General features: G+C 37.3%; 2 protein-coding genes across 3 annotated transcripts; one reads left to right on the top strand and one right to left on the bottom strand.

Annotated features, from left to right (window-relative positions):
- Positions 1 to 4,041: 4,041 nt before the first annotated feature.
- LOC124845652 (ran-binding protein M homolog) lies at positions 4,042 to 21,345 on the top strand. 2 transcript variants are annotated; one of them, XM_088097897.1, is made up of 10 exons: positions 4,042 to 4,586; positions 4,681 to 4,827; positions 4,925 to 5,011; positions 5,170 to 5,215; positions 6,431 to 6,507; positions 7,825 to 7,987; positions 19,302 to 19,370; positions 19,971 to 20,030; positions 20,393 to 20,479; positions 20,714 to 21,345. In XM_088097897.1, the coding sequence occupies exons 1-10, from the start codon at positions 4,195 to 4,197 to the stop codon at positions 20,987 to 20,989; spliced, it is 1,404 nt and encodes a 467-aa protein (XP_087954023.1). In that variant the 5' UTR covers positions 4,042 to 4,194; the 3' UTR covers positions 20,990 to 21,345. The 2 variants fall into 2 exon arrangements, with proteins under 2 accessions (XP_087954023.1, XP_087954022.1); XM_088097896.1 differs by having other exon boundaries at positions 7,822 to 7,987.
- Positions 21,346 to 21,924: 579 nt separating this feature from the next.
- NDHT (Chaperone DnaJ-domain superfamily protein) lies at positions 21,925 to 23,090 on the bottom strand. The gene is made up of 2 exons (XM_047293133.2): positions 22,576 to 23,090; positions 21,925 to 22,402 (listed from the first exon to the last, which is right to left on the bottom strand). Exons 1-2 carry the CDS (start codon positions 22,938 to 22,940, stop codon positions 21,976 to 21,978), a joined length of 792 nt encoding a protein of 263 aa, XP_047149089.1. The 5' UTR covers positions 22,941 to 23,090; the 3' UTR covers positions 21,925 to 21,975.
- Between the last annotated feature and the right edge of the window lie 149 nt (positions 23,091 to 23,239).

Genomic DNA, 23,239 nt, shown 5'->3' with positions numbered 1-23,239 from the left:
AGTGACGTTCGTCCAAAACTTCATTAAATGCCTATTTTCGCGCTCGGTCATTAACTGGCGGTTTGTCTCCTGAATTAACTCGTGTTCGGTTTAGTTATCTAAACAAGTTTGTGATGTATCTATCCATTGGATTCGCTCTAGCGTTATTGAACTTAAATTATTCTAAGTATTTTCCAGATTGTACTAGATTCAGTTCATATAACTGATTCAAGTTATAATGAAGTCTGTCTAATAACCTGTCTTGGTTTTATTCTACTCGTGAACGAGCCTTTCTTGGTATTGTATTAACGTTCGTCCTCTATTACAAAGAGGGCTGGACGTTCGCTCTTTTAAAAAAGTGGAACATAGAATGAAAATGTTAATAAGAGGTTGTATTATGATGTGCGAACCGTATAAGAACTGAAATTGTGATTGTGGTTATTGAACGAGCGTTCCAGGGAGGAACGACTCTTGAATGAAAATTGAGATTTGTAAAGTATGAACGTGGTAAGCTTAGATGGTGGTTCATCCTGATATTCCGTGAGTGCTCGTTCTCAAGTAGAGAGGAGTATGTCATGCGTGGGAATGGCAGGAGGTCTAGTCCATAACTGTAACTTGGACAGAACAGACTAACCTCAGGTGGCTACTGATGAGCATTCCAGTTATCCCACCTGGGTGCACGGACGCCTTAGCTACACAGGATTCATACAGTCCGGACGGTCGGTCTAGTATCAGGATTTGGATGGAATTAATGTATAAATTGAATGTATATGTTGTGAATTTACTTGCTGAATTTGATAAGTATGAAATATATGTTTGACTTGAATTAAATTCAATAAGCTTACCCTTGCGTTTCCATTGTGTTGTCTGTATATGTGTATCCGTCATGTCCTTGCAATGATCATCCGTGTGGATGTGAGCAGAAGGAGATGCTTCTCTGGAAGAAACGCTTGAAGAAGGAGTTATTGCTGAAGAAAATTTAGTTGAGGTTGAGGTGAAGGCCGAACAGTAGGACGTTCGGTTTTTAGTTAGTGTAATTAGGATAGTGGGCCGCTGGTGAGCGAGCGCCCTTTTGCTGATTGTAAATACTTGGACGTTCGGTGTTTTATTTTGTAAACCGTTCGTCCTCATTATTTTGTAAACGCTCGCGGATTCATATGTGTATATATATCAGGCCGTTCGGCCATTTATGAATTTCTGCTCCCTTTTACTTTAAAACTGTTTTGCCTTATTGATACATGTGATTATTCTAAATATATAGTTGATGACTGTATAAATTTTGGGATGTTACAGATGGTATTAGAGCCTAGCCTCTCCCAGTACGGTGTGGTTCGAGGACGAACCAAGCGGAAGTTGGTGGGCATGTGACACCCGGGCACTGATGAGAGGGCGGGGAGTGACGCCGGTGCAGGTAGCATGGTGCAGGGGGCACAGACAAGGAGCGGCTCCTGGCAAGGCTTCCGGTGGAAGGGACACATGGATGAATCGAACATACACCGGAATGAGAGGGATCTGGAGACTGTATAGGTATGGGACTATACGGTTGAAGGATATCTTAAAGGGATTGATTTGGCTACTCATATCACCAAAATGCATTTGCTTTTTCGGTAGCCTGACTCATAAAATTAAATTAAGAGTAAAAAAATTAAAAGACCAATTCAATATTTTTGGACTAGAGACAAAATGATTAATTAAATAAAAAATTTAAAAGTTATTTAACCCGGGATATTTAAAGTATATAAAATTTTAACCGTTTTTCTGCGTTTCTTTGGTTAGATTTAGTTGAAGAAATTAAATGACCGTTGAGGGTAGACAAGCAGTAGTTGAACGAAGCCAAAAATCTTGAGTTTAGGACAAGTGCTTACGAATCCGGGTAAGGGAAGCTTATTGATTTAATTTATACTTGAATGTTGTATGCAAATATAATCTGTAATGAATGTATGAGATGTATGCTGGTTGTGTATGCCTGAACGATCGTTGTTAAGCATGAATGAATATGGTATGTGTTGATTGATACGTATGACTTGGAAAATGGACGATTATTGTATAGTATGAATGGTTAATATGAATTCCATAAAGTGTGTGAATAAATGATGAATATGAAATCCTAAGATTATGAATCGTATGAGAAATGTTGAAGTAGAATAGATGAAAATCTGCACGTAAATTACTCCCTATGATAAATTACGCTCGTCATCGTACGGTCTTATACCGTTCGGTTTCCCTGAAAATGACTTAGAATGGAATTCTTTCATTTGGAAAGAACTCCGCTCGAGAACGAGCGTCCCCATTTGAATTACTATGTCTGAGCGTTCGGTTCAGCTCAGTTGTAAATAAATACTTTAAACTTTAAAATAAGTAACGCTCGGTCTTATACCAAGCGTTCGTCCTAAATAGCGCTCGGTCTTGTACCAAGCGTTCGTCCTAAATAGCGCTCGGTCTTATACCAAGCGTTCGTCCTAAATAGCGCTCGGTCTTATACCAAGCGTTCGTCCTAAATAGCGCTCGGTCTTATACCAAGCGTTCATTCGAAATAGCGCTCGGTCTTATACCAAGCGTTCGTCATGATTGGTGCTCGGTCATCTACCCAGCGTTCGTCATAAGCGGTGCTCGGTCTCATACCAAGCGCTCGTAATATTGAGTAACACCTCGAATTAAATAGCGTTCGTTCAAGTATTAAAAATATGCATCTTTCCTTACGTTCGTTTCATTACTGGCATCGGTTTTCCATATACAAAATTCTACAAATATAATTCTAAGTATTCGTGATCATCCTTTTTACATTAGATCTGGTCCAAGGTCTTTATCATGAAATTTTTCTAAGTACCAGTATACCTCCAATCGAGTCAGTTCATTTAACTGACCAAACAGATAGTCACGTTCATTACATATCTTTCCGTTTATCCAGTACCTTTATCTGGACGTTCGTCCTAATTCTTCAAAGGACTGAACGTTCGTCCTTTTATGCTCTTAAATCTAAAGATGAGAATGAGGATAAATTATAAGAAATTTCAGTGTGAACACTATATTGAGTGATTCTATGATTATGGATTTTGGACGAGCGTTCCAGGGAGGAACGTCTCTTGCATATATTAAATATTAAATTTGGCAAAGTATGACTGTGGATAAGTTAAGACTCGCTGTCCATCCTGATGTTCCGTGATACTCATCTTCACGTAGAAGAGGGTAGTTCATGTGTGGGAACGGCAGGAGGTCCTTAGTCCATAAGTTAACATGGGCGACGTAAGAACGGACTAACCTCGAGTGGCAGCTGTTGAGAGTGTATCAGTTACTACATCACTCGGGTGCAAGGACGCTTGTAACTACACAGGTTCATACAGTCCGGACGGTCTCTCTAATATATATATATACATATAGTCTATGATATTCTATGTTAAGTTACATGCTGTGTGTGAAATGTAATGTTAATTGTATGTGTTGATTGTATGAATTAAATTATATAAGCTTACCCTTTCGTTTTCCTTGTGTTGTCCATTGTATATGTACGTTCGTCCTGTCTTGCAATGATCATCCGTGTGGATGTGAGCAGAAGGCGAGGCCACCTTAGAAGATGTGATCGAAGAAGAAAACCTAGTTGAAGTTGAAGTGAAAGCGGAGCAATAGGACGTTCGCTCTTTCTTTATAGTTTTAGTAGTTAGCTTTTGAAATTGGATGTCCGGTTATTCTTTTTGTAAAATCGTTCGTCCTAATTACTTGTAATTCTGTATTTTGAACCATTCGGCTTTTGAACCCGTTGTTAATATTAAGACTGCATGATTTTACTGTTAATTGTAATTAATTCTGATTTATGGTAATTACTGTATTTTAGGATGTTACACATGGGATAGTTTGTCTTTAAACTTTAATTTTTGTTTTAACTGACCAAAATAAAAAATAAAAACAAAAACATGGTTGATGAAAGTTATATACTTCTACGGAGATCCAACGTTAATCTATATCAGGTTGTTATTATCGAATTAAAGTATTATCGAATATACTTTTATGGCTAATTAAAAATTATAAAATATTATAATCAATCGTAAATATATTTAATATAAGTTATTGGTAATGTTGAGAAAGAGTGATTACGGTGGTGTGGGATCGAAGGAAAGAAAGAATATCGGTGAGGAGTGGAAAGGAAATTGAAAGAAGAATCGAACAGAAGAAGTTGGTAGGGTTTGTGAAGGTGATCGTAATCGAGAATTTGATAGAGCGATGAGTGAGAGTAACGGGAACAGTAGGAAGCCAAATGTTGAAGATCAAGATCTGGGATTGTATTTCTTGGAAGCGTGCAGGGGAAGGGAGATGAGAGAGAGGGAGAAGGAGAAGGAGAAAGAGGAAGAGGAGGAAGAGGAGGAGGCGCCGAGGGAGCTCAACACAATTAACAGCTCCGGTGGCTTCGTGGTGGTGTCAACGGACAAGCTGTCGGTGAAGTACACCAACGTCAACCTTCACGGCCACGATGTCGGCGTCATTCAGGCCAACAAGCCTTCTCCTACCAAGCGCCTCATCTACTATTTCGAGATTCATGTCAAGGATGCCGGCGTCAAGGGTCAAATTTCCATTGGCTTCACCTCCGAGACATTCAAGATGCGAAGGCAGCCAGGGTCAGTCACTCACTCGCTCACTCACTCACTCACTGATCCACTGCTTCACTTTTTTAACCCTAACCCTAACCCCAATCCCGTTGATTTATGTTAGGTGGGAGGCCAATAGCTGCGGCTATCATGGTGACGATGGTCTTCTTTACCGTGGACATGGCAAGGGGGAAGCGTTTGGTCCAACCTATACGTCTGGTGATGTAGTTGGTGCCGGAATTAACTACGCTGCGCAGGAATTCTTTTTCACGTACACCACTTATTCCCACCACTCTTCTTCTACTTTCTTCTTTCAAAGCAAAACTATTATTATCATATAACTTTTTCCCTTCTTCTTTCCGTGCCAGTAAAAATGGCCAAGTTGTCGGCTCTGTTTACAAAGACTTGAAAGGCCCCCTTTTTCCTACTATAGCAGTTCATAGCCAAAATGAGGAGTAAGTCACTTGTACTGCCACTGCTTTCTTTCCCTGTTTTCGTTTATTTGAGTGTGCTAACATTGTCTACTAACTCTTTTCTTTCAAACAGCACCTTCTTTTCATCGTTACTAGAGGTATTTAATTTTTCAGGGGTGTGTTTCATTTATCTCTAACAGGGTGCATGTTAACTTTGGGCAGAAACCATTTACTTTCGACTTAAAAGTAAGAGCCTTCTTTATATTTTCCTTACTCTTATGTACATTTTCCACCATAGACTTCAGCATGTTATCCTACTTGCTAATTCAATGTCATTACAACATCTTGTAAATTTGTATCTTTTCAACAAGTCAAAGCTTTGAATTTACTTCGAACTCAGTTACTTAATTCAATAGTTACCTTTCATCATGACAAATTATATGCTTGCTCTTGTCTGGTTTGAGGGGGAACTACCCCAACCAACGCGTCATGCTTTTTCTATAAACATACTTAAAACACAATAAATGCAGTATGTTTATCACTTGAGTACTCTAAATGATCTCCTGAACTCTTAAACAAAATATAATTCTATTAACTGAAACATCATTTGAGGGTGTAAAGGTGGGACCAACCATAACTTGAGTGTTCATGGCAAGACCTTGGTGGCTAAGGTTTTGATGTGTTTCAATGTGCCTGTTTGTGTTTCATTTTGTTGAACATTTATGTGTCTTCAGGTGAAAAAAAATCTTCCTTGCATCCCACGGTTTTGCTATGTTTGGTGATGTCTATACGTTAAGAAACCTAAATTATATGGATGGGACGTATTTAATATTTGGGAAGCTTAGATGTTCTAAATTTTTTTTATTCTTTGATGTCATTCCTCATAAAGCATGCTATGCTCGCAAGAATGAATTAATATTTCTTAAAATATAAATTTATTTTGTTAAAATATTTCAATGTTCTAATATTTTATTATAAACACTTAAATGTTTAAAACGTTTTATTATGTAAAAACTTTACAGATTCATTGTAATTATATTTGTAATTGTTGAAGATTTCACATTGACTTAAGATATGACCAAATTATAGCATATAAGTGAGTGAAAACCTTATCTTACAAAACCAATTTTGTAAGACTGAGTTAGACCTCCATGTACTTTCTAATATCAAATTCTATGCTAATAATATTTTTTAGGTCAATTGTGTTACGGATTAACCACAAATATTTTAGTCTTATGCTCAAGATATCTGACCCCTAAACATGATCTTTTGAAAACCTTATCATTCATGCTATGCATCTAAGACATTACTTTGATTTAATGGTAGATTAATTGTTTCAATGTGATTTTTACTAATATACATATATTAATTTCATGTGATCTTTTTGTTTAAAAGGTAACAGTTTACACATGCTATCTGTTTATTATTCCTTTTTCTTAAATGTTTATTTTATTGGATTAGGAATTTGAAGCACAAGAAAGAATGAAGCAGCAACTGAAAATAGAGGAAATTTCTGTGCCACCAAATGTCAGTTACGGGTGAGAGAAAATTGTCTTTGATTTGAATAACTTCGGTATTAGACTATGTTTTCCATTACTTTTTTTGAAGTTGATCATGTTCTTTATTTTCAATTCTTTTTAATCCTAAGTAGTGCAAGCTTACTAGCAGTTTTAAATGCCCTTAATAACCAGGATCCTTCTTGGGTTCATATCTGTTGTTACTAGTCAGTAGCAGGGTAAGATTTCAGGACTAAGGACAAATCAACACGTTTGTGTACATATAAGTGCAGATTTCTATTACTTTGTCCACAAATTTATTTATGTTACAAATGATCATGATCAGATTTTGGCTGTACTTACAAAGTCTGTAAAAAATGGCCTTTTGTTTTTTGCTGCAATTTGTGACTCACCCTTCCCGATACTTCATTGGTGGTTTCTCCACTTGAAATGATCCAACGGCTCTGTTGACTCCACTGGATTATGTATAGGATGAGTTTTTGTTCTTTTGTGGCAAACAGTATCGTTAGTTTTAGCCTGTGAAAGGAGTGAGAAGAAAACGGTGGGGTACCATAATTCCGTAGATTCATACGTGAACTTGGTTTATCTATTGTTTCCTATTGATCCAATCTGGTATTATATTGAGAATGATTTATCTGACAAACATTACAACAAGAATAGAAGATCCACAGGCACAGGAGAACAAAATATTGTAGGGTGAATACCATATAATTGAGTTTTGCCCTCTGTTTCTGATTGACATGTGTTTGTTTGGACGAGCTTCTCCATAAGCTCTTCTAGGAGAGAAAAGCAAGTAGAAAAATATAAATTAGCTTCTTCATAAGCTAAAAGTGGCTTGTGCACGAACCAGCTTGCAGAATCTCTCTAATAATTCCTCCAATTTTTTTACTTTTGTAATTTTAGCTTATGGAGAAGTTGTTTAATTTATTTTTTCTCATTTTTCTCTTTTAGGAGAGCTTAATGAGAAGCCCATTCAAACATACCCCTTGTATCATATTGGAGAAATTTAACAGACAGATGTAATTGCTAGAATTTAGGTTCTGCTATTTGTAAATTAGTTTACAATATAACATGATTGAGACTCTTATTAAGCTCAATACAGTTACTATGTGAAATTCAATGCAGACAGCAAAATCTTTTTGTGGTTTACTAATTATTTACTAGGAAGTACTGGTCTTCACTAGTTGCACACTGCTGGTTTAGGAAGGTTGAGATTAATCTGTTTAGCCCTAGGTGTTTGAGAGTGACATTCATTGCTTTCATGGGAGCCAATGTTAATAAGAAAAAAACAGATGTGATTGATATTTCTCAACTTTGATATCTTTATTCTGTCAGCAGAATTGTCCGCTCCTACCTGCTGCACTATGGCTATGAAGATACATTGAATTCATTTGATGTGGCTAGTAAAAGTACTGTTCCTCCTATACACATAGCTCAAGAAAGTGGAATTGATGAGCAGGAAATAACATATGCGTTGAATCATAGAAAGACCCTTCGGCAGGTATATTTTTTCATGGAACTAAAAAACACTAATTAATATTATAAATTCAGTTATTAGAACCTTTTAACTGAGTTAAATTCAGCATTTTATATTTTATTGTTCATCATCAATGTCATATGCTTCCCTACTTGAAGAAAGCTATTGCTGTTGGCCATGGTAGTTGAATCTAGATATAAATTATGTATAGGAAAGCTTATATTTTTAATCTATGAATAGTAATATTCATAAGCACTAAAAAATGTAACATATAACATATACTTAAATATACAAGATATATAAAAGATGCAAAGATACAATTAATAACGAAACAACCACAGTCAAAAAGAGTGGTTGTATCTATGTGTTTTACTACACAATTTCAGCAACACAACCTTCAAAAAAACAGTGTATTTGCTGCGAAAGATTCCTACAACCATGGATGACTATATTTTACTAAACAAACTTTGAATTATAGTCATCCAAAAAATAAGTGTTTTTGATGCTGCTGATGCATAATTATCATAGACTATGGTTGTTGCTTATACATACTAAACAACATAAAAAAAAAAACTATCCTAATCATTCATGTTTCATCCTCATCATCTCTAATATCTATACATCATTCAAGTCATCTTCATTTTCTATTAACAGTTCTTCCGCTTTCTCAATGTCTTCAACTTCTTCCTCGTCTCCTACTATGGATTTTCCATTTTTATTGGTCTTGGCGTTTAAGTTTCCAAGACCTATATTAACAAAAGAATAACAAATAAATTTTAGTTCTAGTTTGTTGAACATTTAAGATATAAGATCTATAAATTCTAGTTTGTTGAGCATTTCCAAGTCCTCTCTTCCTTTTTTGCATGGAGCTCCCTCTTCAACATAAAAACACTCATGTACATCCATACACGAGGAATCAATAGGCAAACAAGGATTTTCTTTTTCAATGATGCAATCATAATTCGATTTAGTATCTGACAAAGATATTGTATTATAAGTTCCCCCCTTCTCTTCCCTACTCTTTTTGTCTTATCTCAAGTTGAAGATTGTACTTCACATACACGAGCATTTAATAATTAGGTCAAATGTGCTCCAATTCGTTTCACATCCTGTTGCACTACATTTGAGGATCAAAGTTTTCATGGCTACTTTTTGTAACTCTACCTTCTACCCTACAACTATCCCACCAAAGAGTTGTCAAAACAATAATGTATTTGATAGGATATGTATTGTGTATGTTAGGAGATTGTTTGGATTGAGAGAAAGAGAGTGATAGGACCATGAGGATCTGTTAGAATAATTATTAAGTCTACCTAGTATAGCAGGGCCTAAAGTAGGCAGTTGTGTGTTGGGGTATCTATAATGATTGTTCCTAGCAGTCTAGGACAATCTCTTCATCTTCCATCTATGTATTGTATCAGATTTTTATCTATATTAATGATAGAACTGAGAAGGGTCTTTCAAGCCCTTTAGAACTATTTTTCTCTGTTTTTGATCTCAAGTTGGTATCAGAGCAGGTTCATCCTGCTCTGGTTTCCTGTCCACCAGCACTGTCACTGCTGTTTGCACCTGTCCGGTGCCGTCCGCCGCCGTCCGCCGCCGTTCTCCGCCGTCCGCCGCCGTCCGCCGTCACAGTTCCGTCCGGCGACCACTGGATCTGGTTCGCCTCTTCACGCGACGGCCAACCCCACCGGTGGGCTCGCCTGATCCACGCTCCGCCACGCGCCGCCTCTTTGTGCGCTGTGATCAGGCGCGTGCTGTCCACGCGCCGCCCTCTGCTCACCGGAAAGTCGCCGCGCCACCTCCGTAGCTGTCGCCCTCTGCTCCTCTGTCCGTTCAGCCCCTCAAAATCTCACTTTGGTGTGTCCAGAAGCTCCCCTTGAAGAAAACCGTGAGCAACCCTAGGGTTTTCTGGTTCTTCACGTTTTTCCCTGGTTCTTCACGGTTTTTCTGGTTCTTTCTCCTGCTTTTATCACAGAATGGCGTCTGGAAGTGCTCTTTCTTTCTCTGGAAGTCCCTCCATCACTTCCGAAAAGTTAAACGGAAAGAATTATCTGTCTTGGTCTGCTGCTGTGGAAATGTGGTTCCTTGGTCAAGGACATTATGACCACCTTGAGCAGGATGGGAGCCAAGTATCTTCTGACAAAGCTGAACAATGGAAACAAGCTGATTTCCAATTGTGTGCCCTATTATGGCAATCTGTGGAACCCCGACTTTTGATATCTCTTAGAGCTTTTAAGACATGTCACACTTTTTGGAAGAAAGCTCAAAGCATTTATGCTAATGATATTCAACGTCTCTATGATACCGCAAACAAGCTCGCCTGTCTCAAAATGACAGACCATGATATGGTTTCCTTCATGACTGAAGCCTAAGCAGCTGTGGAAGAATTGAGAATGTTCTTGGAAGCGGAATCTTCAGAAGATATCAAAAAGAAGCTTGACAAGTATTATATGGTGATGATCCTCCGTGCTTTGCATCCAGATATGAATCATATCAGAGATCAACTTCTGACAAGTCATGAGGTCCCTTCCTTGGAAGCCTTGACCACACGTCTTCTTCGTGTTCCTGTGCCTCAGTCTCAGGAAGCTTATGAAACAATGGAACCATCTGTCATGGTTGCCACGCGAGGAAGAGGAGGACGTGGCACTAGAGGAGGAGGACGTGGAGGTCGGGGACGTCCACAATGCTCTTACTGTAAGAGGGTGGGTCACACCCAAGAAAACTGCTACTCCTTGCATGACTTTCCTTCAAAAACCGTCAATATCTCTAAGGCTGAAACTTCCACTTCCAACTCCAAGTTCACTGAGGAAGAGTATCAAGAGTATCTGCGATTAAAGTCTAATAGTTTGGCACAATCATCTCAATCCCCAAGTACGTCCACAGCTTGCATGTCTCAATCCATGGAAGGTTTAAATTCATGGGTAATTGACTCGGGTGCTTCGGATCACATTTCTGGTAATAACTCATTGTTCTCAACCCTTTCCCTCCAAGAGAAACCCCATTTCATTACCCTTGCAAATGGCTCTAAAACTTGTTCAAAGGGAGTCGGTCAAGTCTCCCTGTCTCCCTCTCTAACTCTGAAATATGTTCTTTTTGTCCCTAATTGTCCATTCAATTTAATTTCCCTAAGTCAGTTAACCAAAATGTTAGATTGTTCAATAACTTTCGATTCAAAATCTTTTGTTATACAGGAGCGTGGCTCGGGGAGACAGATTGGAGAAGGATATGAAGCTGGAGGTTTATACCATTTTGGATCTCGCCCACGGGTATCTTGTGTTGCAGCTCTTTCCCCTAAAGTGTTACATGATCGGTTTGGCCATCCTCACTTGTCAAAGTTAAAAAAGATGTGTCCTGAACTTAGTGGTCTTCAGACTTTAGAATGTGAGTCCTGTCAACTAGGAAAACATGTTAGATCTGTCTTTCCCAAAAGGTCTCAATCAATGTGTACTTCTAGTTTCTCTATTATTCATTCTGATGTCTGGGGACCTAGTCGCGTCTCTTCTTTTGGTTTTAGGTATTTTGTTACTTTTATTGATGAGTATTCTAGATGTACTTGGGTTTATCTAATGAAAGATCGCTCTGAATTGTTACCCATTTTCACATCCTTTTTGAATGAAATCAAGAACCAATTTGGTCATGTAATTAAAGTCTTAAGAAGTGATAATGCTAAAGAGTATTTCTCATTAACTTTTTCTTCACTTCTTAGCTCCCATGGTATTTTACATCAGTCCACTTGTCCTCATACACCCCAGCAAAATGGTATAGCCGAAAGAAAAAATAGACACTTGGTTGAAACGGCTCGTACCCTTTTGCTTAGTGCTCATATTCCTGTTCATCACTGGGGATGCCATCTTAACTGCATGTTTTCTTATTAATAGGATGCCCTCCTCCTCCCTCAATAATAAAGTCCCTTTCTCCATTCTCTTTCCCAATGATCCTCTCTTTCACACCTCTCCTCGCGTCTTTGGTTGTGTTTGTTTTGTTCACGACATGTCTCCGGGGCTCGACAAGCTCTCTGCTCGTGCAATCAAATGTGTCTTTTTGGGCTATTCTCGGCTTCAAAAAGGGTACCGGTGTTACTCCCCTGAAACCAAAAAGTACTACATGTCTGCCAATGTTACCTTCTTTGAACAGACACCTTTCTTCTCACCCTCTGTTCAAGATGTTCATATCCTCCACCAGGTCCTTCCTCTTCCAGTGGTTGAATCTAATATCTCCAATCCCTCAGTCAGTCCAAGTCATGCCCAAGGTCCTCCCGAACCTTCCTCTCCCCATACTGATATCCTTCGACACAGTACCCCGGTGAGTAATCCTCTTCCAGCAAATGGTGGATCTCCTCCTTCAGATTCTTCTCCGTCACCATCTCCTGTCACGCCTCCTGGTGAAGATGATTCTGGTTGGCCCATTGCTCTCAGAAAAGGTACTCGTTCCACTCGTAACCCTCATCCCATTTATAATTTTCTTAGTTATCACCGAGTGTCGCCCTCCTTTTATTCCCTTTTATCCTCAATATCTCCTGTGGTTATTCCTAAAAATGTGAAAGAAGCACTTGATCATCCTGGATGGCGACAAGCCATGATTGAAGAAATGCAGGCTCTTGACCACAGTCATACTTGGGAGCTTGTGCCACTTCCCCCGGGCAAAAAGGCTGTTGGTTGTCGATGGGTATATGCCATTAAAGTCGGCCCTAATGGTGACATTGATAGGCTCAAAGCCCGACTGGTTGCAAAAGGGTACACTCAGGTTTATGGTCTTGATTATTGTGACACCTTTTCTCCCGTGGCCAAGATGACTACCATTCGATTGTTCTTTGCCATGGCCGCCATTCGTCATTGGCCACTTCATCAGTTGGAAATCAAAAATGCCTTTCTCCATGGTGATCTTGAGGAAGAAGTGTATATGGAGCAACCTCCGGGGTTTGTTGCTCAGGGGGAGTCTGGTATGGTTTGTAAATTGAACCGATCTCTATATGGGCTCAAGCAATCACCACGTGCTTGGTTTGGAAAGTTTAGCTCCATTATTCAAAAATTTGGGCTAAAACGCAGTGAAACAGATCATTCAGTCTTTTATTATCATTCATCTCCCGCGAAATGTGTTTACTTGATAGTATATGTTGATGATATAGTTATTACAGGAAATGATGCTGCTGGAATATCTCAATTGAAGGAGTACTTGTGTAAACATTTTCAAACCAAGGATCTTGGGAGCCTCAAATACTTCCTAGGCATTGAAGTAGCTCAGTCAAAAGATGGAGTTGTAATCTCCCAAAGGAAGTATGCTCTGGATATTTTGCAAGAAACATGCATGATTGATTGTAGACCGGTTGATAGCCCTATGGATCCAAATCAGAAATTAACAACAGAAGGAGGTGAATTATTCTCCGACCCGGAGAGATATAGGAGGCTAGTTGGAAAACTAATCTATCTCACTATTACAAGGCCGGATCTATCTTTTGTAGTTGGAGTGGTTAGTCAGTTTATGCAAGCTCCATGTGTTGGCCATTGGAATGCTATCATTCGCATTCTAAGGTATGTGAAAAAGGCTCCCGGGCAAGGGCTGTTATATGAAGAGAAAGGAAGCCTTCAAGTATCAGGATATTGTGATGCTGATTGGGCAGGTTCTCCTATTGATAGACGATCTACTACTGGATATTGTGTTTTCCTTGGAGGAAACATTATCTCATGGAAAAGTAAGAAACAAAATGTAGTGGCTCGATCAACAGCTGAAGCTGAATATAGGGCAATGGCTTCATTAACATGTGAACTTATATGGGTGAAGCAGTTCCTTCAAGAGCTTAACTTCTGTAACATCCAGAGTATGAAGATGTATTGTGATAACCAAGCTGCTCTTCACATTGCATCAAATCCAGTGTTTCACGAGAGAACCAAACATATAGAAATTGATTGTCATTTTGTTCGGGAAAAATTATTGTCAAAAGAAATATGTACTGAGTTTGTTGGATCAAATGACCAACTCGCAGATGTGTTGACTAAGTCGTTAAGGGGACCTTGGATTGAGTTTATTTGTTCCAAGCTTGGTACATACAATCTGTATGCTCCAGCTTGAGGGGGAGTGTTAGAATAATTATTAAGTCTACCTAGTATAGCAGGGCCTAAAGTAGGCAGTTGTGTGTTGGGGTATCTATAATGATTGTTCCTAGCAGTCTAGGACAATCTCTTCATCTTCCATCTATGTATTGTATCAGATTTTTATCTATATTAATGATAGAACTGAGAAGGGTCTTTCAAGCCCTTTAGAACTATTTTTCTCTGTTTTTGATCTCAAGTGGATCTACATTAGAAGAAAAGGGAATAAAAACTAAACATAGTCTATTAGGAGGTGTTGGGGTTGTTAGGCTTGGGTTGTGAGGCTGTGAAGTGTCTTTTGGGGGTTAGCTATATAAGGGGAAAGGTGTCTTGAGATAGGGGATGGTTCTTTTGTATCTGTGTTATGGACAAGTTTGTACCTGTGAGAAGGGAGATAGTTCTCTTGGTTGTTGTTAGGATATTTATCCTATTTATCATCATTATATTGTGTCATGAGTTACCCTATTTATCATGATTATATTGTGTCTAGAGTTACCCTATTTATCATGATTATATTGTGTCTAGGGTTACTCTAATTATTATGATTATATTGTGTCTAGGGTTACCCTAATTATCATATACTCTTGTATCAATTTATTTTTATAAATAGAAGATTATGAGAGGGATCAATCAAGCCCTCTAGAATTATTTTACAGTTTAATTCTCAAGTGATGATTTAAAACATGTTCGTTGTTACCCACATAATAATACAAGGTTTTTCTGCTGTGAGTGTGTGTGTGGTGTGTTCTGTCATCAAAACAGAGGAAAGTCTAGTTTCTTGTCACCAAGGAACCTAATAGTATGTATTGTGGTGTTCATTCCGAATCCCCCTTAGCTCTTTGAACTTTTCAAGTTGTTGATCAATTGTAACTCTTGTTATTGCATCCAAAACCATTCTTTGAAATGTTTCATACATGTTGGTTTTTTTATTATTGATTGATTGTGAAATAATGAGAATTGTTACAATATTTAAAACTTGAAAAAGTAACTACCCACTAACAGTTTATCCTAATTTTAATCCACTACTTCAACCCATAATTAAAATTAACTAAATCATAAAAATAAGGAACAAACTTTGACTCAATTAAAATTAAAAATAAAAATATTCCTAAAGTATTTTCTTAACACTCCTCCTTGCTTTAGGAACTGTAAAAGTATATGAAAGATCAATCTGGCTTCAGTAAAAAGTTTATGAATCTTGAACTGTGAATTCCAACATAACCTTTCTTCATTGCTTCAGTGTTGACTTTATTAGCATCTTTAGGCTCCTTCTCTTCGTCTTCATAGTCAAGAAGGTCCTCCTCGTACGCCTCATTCTAATAATGTACTAAACTATTTCCTGATTTGTCCATGGTTACCCATGATACGATCATGGCCCTTCCCACACGGTCACCTATTATTATATGAACCTATTGAGGAGCATTATAGCTAGAAGGGGCAGCAAATACATCACTATGAAGGGGCATGTCCTCAACCCTATCGACCTTTCTAATGAAAGAATTTGTTTTGCCTCCATGGCAAACTACAGCCACATTAAGAAGGATCAAAACTAAGGATCAAAACCAATGTTGCAGCTATTGCTGCAAAACTAGAGAAACTCTTTGCACCCAACATAGATGAGGATGTCTTAGCTTCTTGTGCCAGATTTCTGTCACATTTTTCCTGAGTGAGAAAACAATTTGCTCCTCCTCGAATGGTTTTACAGCAAACCTTTTCCCTTTCATTTTCACCTTGAACATATCTTGACCAGCTGCATCTTTAATCAAGCAATTTTTGTCTTCAAAAACAACTCTAAATCCTCTTTCAATCAGTTGACCAACACTTAACAAATTTTGATGAATTTCAAGAATGAAAAGAACGTCTGGAATAAATTTTGTGCCTGCATAACTTGTATTGCAACTGTCCCCTTTCCTTTGACTGAGATATAATCACCATTGCCTATTCTGACTTTGGTGACATTAGTTGGCCTCATATCTCAAAATAGTGCCTTGTCAAAGGTCATGTGCTTAGTACAACCACTATCAATTAGCCAAGATTCACTTGAAGCATTGGTTGAAAAACGTGTTGCAACAAAAGTTGATCTTCCTTTTCTTCATTTGCAATTTGAGCATCTTCTTCTTGCTGCTGATTTTGGTTTTTGCATGACAACTTCATACCCAAGTTGATTGCACTTGGTGCATTTAGCGTCAGGCCTTCTCCAACACTTGAATGGAGGATGACCCATCCTGTTGCAATGCTTGCAAGGAGGATACTTTCCCTTAGAGCTTCATGCTTTGTTTTCACTTCTGACAACACCTTCTCTATTTGGTTGCTGGTTCCTTTTTTTGTTTTTCCAACTATCTTCATGTTTAGCAGGCAAGGCTTCCTCAATAAAGCCTTCTTCTCTCATAGCCCTTCGTTGTTCTTGTGCATGCAAGGAATTCAGCAACTCTGCCAAGGTGATCTTGGAAAAATCCTTAGTGTTTTCTAAGGTGGTTATGGTAGCTTCAAATCTTTCAGGTACGGTAACCAAAATTTTTTCCACAATACGAGAGTCCTTAAATTCAAAACCAAGCAATCTTACTCTATTTGCTATGTTCAGAAGCCTCTTAGAGAACTCCTTGATAGTTTCAGATTCCTTCATCTTCTGCAATTCAAAGTCTCTAATGAGATTCAACACCTTCATACCTTTAATTCGATCATCTCCATCATATTCTTCTTTAAGATAATCCCATATGGCTTTGGCTGACTTTAGAGACATGATTCGAGTGAAAATGGTTGGTGAGACTGCAACAAAGAGGCACACCTTTGCCTTAGCTTTTGTTAGAGAACTAACTGAGACATTTTATTCATTCATTAACTCTAACAAGGTTTTGGTATTCTATATATATAGAATACCATGACAGAATACAACCCACCTATTAAGTTGGGTACACACTCACAAAACATAAACTTAATACATTTCAACACTCCCCCTCAAGCTGGAGCATATAAATCATATGCACCAAGCTTGGAACATATAAACTAAATCTTAGGCCCTCTTAAAGACTTAGTTAGAATATCTGCAAATTTTGTAATGAGATCCTTGGACAGGAACTTCTCTCTGATGAAATGACAATCAATTTCTGTATGTTTTGTTTTCTCATGGAACACTGGATTGGAGGCAATGTGAAGAGCTGCTTGGTTATTACCATACAACTTCATAGGCTTATTTTCACATAATTTTAATTTTTGTAGCATGTGGACTAGTAGCTCATTCCTCTGAGGCAAACATTGATCTAATAGCATTTTTTTAGTGCTTAATACAATTTAATGTATGATAACAAGTAGCAAAACATGTGACAGTTGATCTTGCTAATTCCCTTCCAAGTGCTTTCTATACAAATTAAGAACCCATGCGTGCCTATGTATGTAACTAGTGATTTTCTTTGCATTGCCAATGGTATTGCAAAATATGGGAATCTCTCCAATTTCCTCCAGAACTAGATTAAGACGGTGAGCTGCAAAATGGGATCTAAATAATTTGGTTCTCTTTTCCATTATCATTCTCCCAGCTGCCACAAGGTTAGATGCCCCATTAGTAACTACTTGGACTACTTGCTCCTCTCCAATTTCATCCACTATGCTGTCCTACAACTCATACATTTTTTCCCCATCTTTTGCCACATCACTAGTACCAATTGATTTCAATAAAACAGTCCCACTTGGTCTGTTAACAAGAAAATTAGTGGTCTTCTGTTTAATTTGGAGCTATGCATGACACTTAACTTAGTTGTCTCTCTAAGTGATCTTCTGTTGAATTTGGGAGATGTATGAGACTTATTCTCGTTCAGTTACTCATTTTGTTTTCGATGGAAACTAGGAAGATGACAGTGGATTTTGTAGTAGTGAAAGTAATTTCCTCTCTTCCATGGTTTTTCTTTGGTAACTTTTTTAAATTAGAAAACATAATGACAACAGAACTATATATTTTTTTAACCATTAATGGAAACATATAAACTAAAAATGAAAACAAAACCTGACATGATTATATGTTCTAGGCAATCTTAGTGTACTTCCAATTTACTACAAAATATATTTTCATTGTTAATATTTCTTGGTGCCTGTTTATCAGTATTAAGGGAGTGAGTCCTAGGGATGAGAATAGCACACTCTAGTGCAGGGATAGTGCATTAGAGGAGCAGAGCTTCCCTTGGCTACTATGGACACTCCATAACTGAGCATTACAGTGTTGTGGCGCTGTAACATGTTCTGAAACAAAGCTTTTAAAATAGGTCTGCCAGGTAGTTTGGAGGGATTTTTCTGAATCTTTTTTATATTCAATAAAAAATTCTGTTTTGCTTAAGATGACCCACTTTTTTCTGACCACGTTTTACTCTCTCCGTTTTGTTGAATATGTTTGATTTTCTTACTGACATAAAATGCTGTTACATCTGCACTCACTTCTTTGGGCACACAGCTTTAAATTTAATATCCTTAAATTTATTTATGCATTAGATCCTTTTTTCCTTATCCCATAACCTTCACTCTTTTTCTTTGCTTCACTCCGTTTTATATATGAATGTTCTGTTTATGTTAAGAGTTGTTGACTGGCAGATATACTGTCACATGGGTTAGTTATATTAGAGATGAGTCAATTATATTACGGATATGATTTGATTACATTAAATAGGGAGATATGGTATATGATTTGATTGGGAAATCTGTTGCCAAATATTTCCCTTTATTAGATATTGATTTTGTTCCTTATTATTGTATCTTCATTATAAGTAAGAATACTCATGTGTGTACCCGACATAGAATTTGTTATATTCCTTCTCAATTTCTCTGGCCTCAACATGATACTAGAGGGGTACCATATTTACGTCACTTGTTTTGCCGCCAATCAAGAACCTAATGATAACTAAAATCAGTGTTTTCCATACTGTTGCTATTCGCGCCGAATACACTGTTTGCCACTGTCATCATAATTCACGACCTGTCATTGTTCAATGCCTAGGACATCCATCCGAGCCATTTCTGACTAACATTACTATTTGTATCCAATGTTTTCAAGGCATGTATTGTTTGTAGCCAATCTTTTTCAGAAAATGCTATTTAACGCAAACGTTTTTCCTATTGAGTTTTTCTAGTGGATATTGTTATTTCTTTATGAGAAATGTTGTAGTTTTATAGCCCTTTGTTTTGTTATTGTTGAGCATGATGTCCTGGTTGTATATTCTTGCTGATTTAAAATCGTAATTAGCTTACATTTTTTCTTTTCAATGAAGCTAATCAGGAATGGAGACATTGATGTTGCATTTGGTAAATTGCGGGAATGGTATCCACAAATTGTTGAGGTGGGCTCGGCTCTCTCAGATTATAATACTTGGCTCAGTCACAGTTGCTATAATGTAGTGCAAACCTAACTTCAATTAAACCGATAAAAAATGCAATCATGTTTGCTATGGCATATTTATTATCTTCGATCTATATACAATGGAAATTGCTTTAAACTTATTCTTTTAAGTAATTTTGATTGTTATGCTTAAATTGTTAACTGCCATGTTGTGTTTTGTTGTTTGAATCATACATGACACAGATTATGCTATGATATAGCTTTCTTGGTTCACTCTTTCTGAGTTTACTAAATTTAAAAACTTATTTACCCAAGAATTTGTGGTTATGTGGAGTTTGGCTGTCGGCACTAATTCTTCCCCTTGTTATTGTTTCTTTCGCATCTATTCAAAGTGACAGTACATTGCTAAGTTGACTAAGATTTTATCTTTGAACTACTTTGTTGATCTTCGAGACATTACTTCTAATTTAATTTTCATTTTTTCAATGGTTCCAAATAACAGATAGAATTATGTATGACATTTTAATATTTGTCGTACGTAAGAATCTTCTTTCTTCATATTTACTTCGGGAGTCTTGACAATCAGTTCTGGTTACTGCAGGACAACACATCAGCTACATGCTTTCTGCTACATTGTCAAAAGTTTATCGAATTAGTTCGGGTATATTTCTTTCAATGTTTATTTTTGTAATTATCGGACACTTTATTCCAGTATTTCATTAGTACACATTCGTAAATGTGGATTTAAGTTGTTAATTTGCATGTTGATAAGCACACTAGAAACCCATCCTTAAAAACCAACTGTTAAGAAAGGAGAACCAAACTTTCGATACTATTTGATGTGAGACTTGGACAGTCCATAAGATCGTAGTCCCTGTCACATGCCTCACATTTTATTAATTAGTTAAGCTCAATTTATATTATTTATCTGTCTTTTGCTGCTGAAAATGTCAAATTTATCCATGAGTTACAGAAGTTGAGTACTTTATTAATATTCATTTTATGGCTCTATGCGTTATTTAGGTTGGAGCGCTTGAGGAGGCAGTTAGATATGGAAGAATAGAATTGTCGAGTTTTTACGACTTTCCTGTCTTTAAAGATTTAGTTCAGGTGAATTCTCTTACTAATAATGGAAATTGTTGTCCATTTCAAATTTCTTACATTTTTTGCTTAATCCGTGCGCTCATCTTATAATAATTATATTGCACTAGATTAGTCGGAACAATCCCTAAACCCTTGAATCATTTCATCTCCCCTTTGTTATTGGCTTTAAGCACTACTTGGGAATTTTAATCTTTTGTATGTCATCTGTTTCCTGTTGGCTTTGGATTGTTTATTCCGTAGGACTGTGTTGCTTTGCTGGCATATGAACGGCCTCTAGAATCTTCCGTAGGCTATCTTCTAAAAGACTCGCAGCGTGAAGTTGTAGCTGACACGGTAAATGCCATGATTTTGTCCACAAATCCCAACATGAAAGAATCAAAACATTGCTTGCAGTCTTATCTGGAGAGGTTACTTAGACAGCTCACTGCTTGCTGCTTAGAGAGACGAGCACTGAATGGAGAGCAGGGAGAAGCTTTCCAACTTCAGAGATTACTTAGCAGTAGTAGAAGAGGCTAGTGCTAGGTGATATTATATCTATTAATCTTATGCTATGTTCATATGTCTCGATCTGACACCACTGTTCATATTACCTCGGGATTTGTAACAATGCCCAGTGATTAGATTTCCCATATTTACTTGATGCATGATCATTCATTTCTTTGGCAAGAAGGGGGAGGAGAGGGGATATTTGTAACCTCGTCATCACTATTAAAACAATGAAAATGGGAAAAATGAACCAAGCAATGATTTCAAGATGAAAAATTTGTTGACTGGAAGATGTTAGCACGTTTTGATGCGTGAACAAATGTGTATATACTGTTGTAATGCAAATTACTTGTGGTATAAGTCCTCCTAAATTTTATTATTGTGAACTCGTGATCCAATGAAATATTTTGGGATTGATACTTGTTATGAGTATGAAATTGTAGGGGAAACTTCGGTCATCTAAAAAGGAAAACATATACCTCAATAGTATGGATTTAGTATATTATCATGGTAAAACTTTAAATATGAATGGAGAATAATGCAGGTTTTTAATGTGGCAACGAGAGTCAAACAAATTCAGTCAATTTCTTTTATTCTCAAATTTATTCTAATTTTAAAATTTGGCACTATTCTTTTAAAATTTATTCTAATTTTAAAATTTGGCACTATTCTCAAACAGGTTTTTACGATCTTTCAATAACTTCAAATATTTTAGGTTAATGCACAAAGTAAGATTATTTGGATGAATGTTTAATTATTTTTAGAACATGAAAAGAAGAAAAAGAAAAGAGCAATTAGTTTCTTGTGTTAAAGTTAGGGTATATATAGTTTGAAAATATAATTTTTACAATTAACACGAGAGAGATATTAAGAGTTTTAACATTATTTCTTATGTTTTCTTTCTATCTCAAGCATTAGAACAGAACAAATATAAGATGAAAAGGGAGAAGAATCAGAGAAGTTGGTGCAGAAAAGAAATGCTGTAATGTATTTGATTGTGTAGGGTTATAGCTAAGCTAGTAGTAATATGGTTCTCTAAAGAAGATTACGTAAATGATACAGCATATGGAAAAAATAATGATAAAAACATCAATAGTGATGGCAGAGACTGCCTGATCACTGAGCTTCATATTCCTTCCACCGAGGCGGTCGACCATGTCGGGAACAGGTTCCCAGTTCCTGAGTTGTTGCTCCCGAGGATCCTCTAATTTCATTCTCATCTTCTCTGCATGTCGGCTTGCAGCCTCTTGAGCAAGGCTCCAATCATAAAATTTTCGACTCTCTTCATCGCTCAGAACGTTGTAAACCTCTCTCAGTTTCATGAATTTTTCCGACGCACTTTTCAGAGGGAGGGAGGTTGTGTCAGGATGATACTCCTTCGATAGTTTCCTATAAGCAACTTTGATTTCTTCTAAATCCGCATTGGGTGATACTCCTAAGAATCTGGTGAATGATGGTGCATGAGAAAAAGGAAAAAATTCTGACATCATTTGATAATGTTAACTAAAGTTAATTTTTGTATTTCTAAAAAAAAGTGAAGGATACTCGGGGATAATATTATCAATCGAGTGTAAAAGAAACACTGATGTCAAAGTTCATACAAACGAGTGACTCACTCGTAATGAGAGCCTAAAGAAGTGAGGAGCAAATCTGACAAGTCATCACCGTCGGCAAACATGTTGCTGGATTTGGTATCTTTATCTCTATCTCCGCCTCCAATCCACCCTTCATCCTCGTTGTCCCAGTGGATTCTGGTGTCAACTCCAGGAGGGGCTCTCGGGGGTCTGCCGGAGCACTGCACCTGCAAATTACTGCTACCTCTCCTTTTTCTCAAAATCCAGAACTTGCACAGTTCAATCTGCAGAGGAGCTCTGCATGTCCATGGGGAAGCCATGGGAGAACACAACTGCAAAATCCTCATTCTCATTTCAGCCTGCAATTCCTTTCGCCTTGCCGCAATTATTTTATATAAACAATACATATCTCTCACTTCCGTGTGGCCCTCCTTCAGTCTTCATTTTCTGTGGTTCAGACCTCTTCAAACTCCCAATGCCTTGTCATTTACCCATCTTCCAAATCAACTGTTATTTTATGTTTAATTCTTTCCCTATTGTCTGGATAAAGATGATATTGTATAAAAAATGTGTTTCCCCTCTGCATTACTATATAAATGTTATGCTTAATATCTTGTGGAGTTTTCTTAGAAGAATAAATATTAAAAAAAATTATTGTCATCACTAATTTAAAACTATAAACTGTTTTTAATTTAATTTTTTAATA

This window comes from Vigna umbellata, chromosome 8, assembly GCF_029865625.1.
Source record: "Vigna umbellata cultivar VRB3 chromosome 8, Vumbellata_1.0, whole genome shotgun sequence".
Classification (NCBI taxonomy): Eukaryota; Viridiplantae; Streptophyta; class Magnoliopsida; order Fabales; family Fabaceae; genus Vigna; species Vigna umbellata.
The sequence above is the reverse complement of the archived record's forward strand: the minus strand, read 5'-3'. Positions and strand labels throughout refer to the sequence as shown.

Bases quoted from the DNA above. Each gene is read 5' to 3' on its own strand.
- LOC124845652 (XM_088097896.1), top strand. From the start codon at position 4,195: ATGAGTGAGAGTAACGGGAACAGTAGGAAGCCAAATGTTGAAGATCAA. The intron at 4,828-4,924 runs GTACACCACTTA...TTTCCGTGCCAG, and splicing joins GCGCAGGAATTCTTTTTCAC to TAAAAATGGCCAAGTTGTCG. The intron at 19,371-19,970 runs GTGGGCTCGGCT...TGGTTACTGCAG, and splicing joins GGTATCCACAAATTGTTGAG to GACAACACATCAGCTACATG.
- NDHT (XM_047293133.2), bottom strand. From the start codon at position 22,940: ATGTATTGTTTATATAAAATAATTGCGGCAAGGCGAAAGGAATTGCAG. The intron at 22,403-22,575 runs GTGAGTCACTCG...ATCATTCACCAG, and splicing joins TCTTTAGGCTCTCATTACGA to ATTCTTAGGAGTATCACCCA.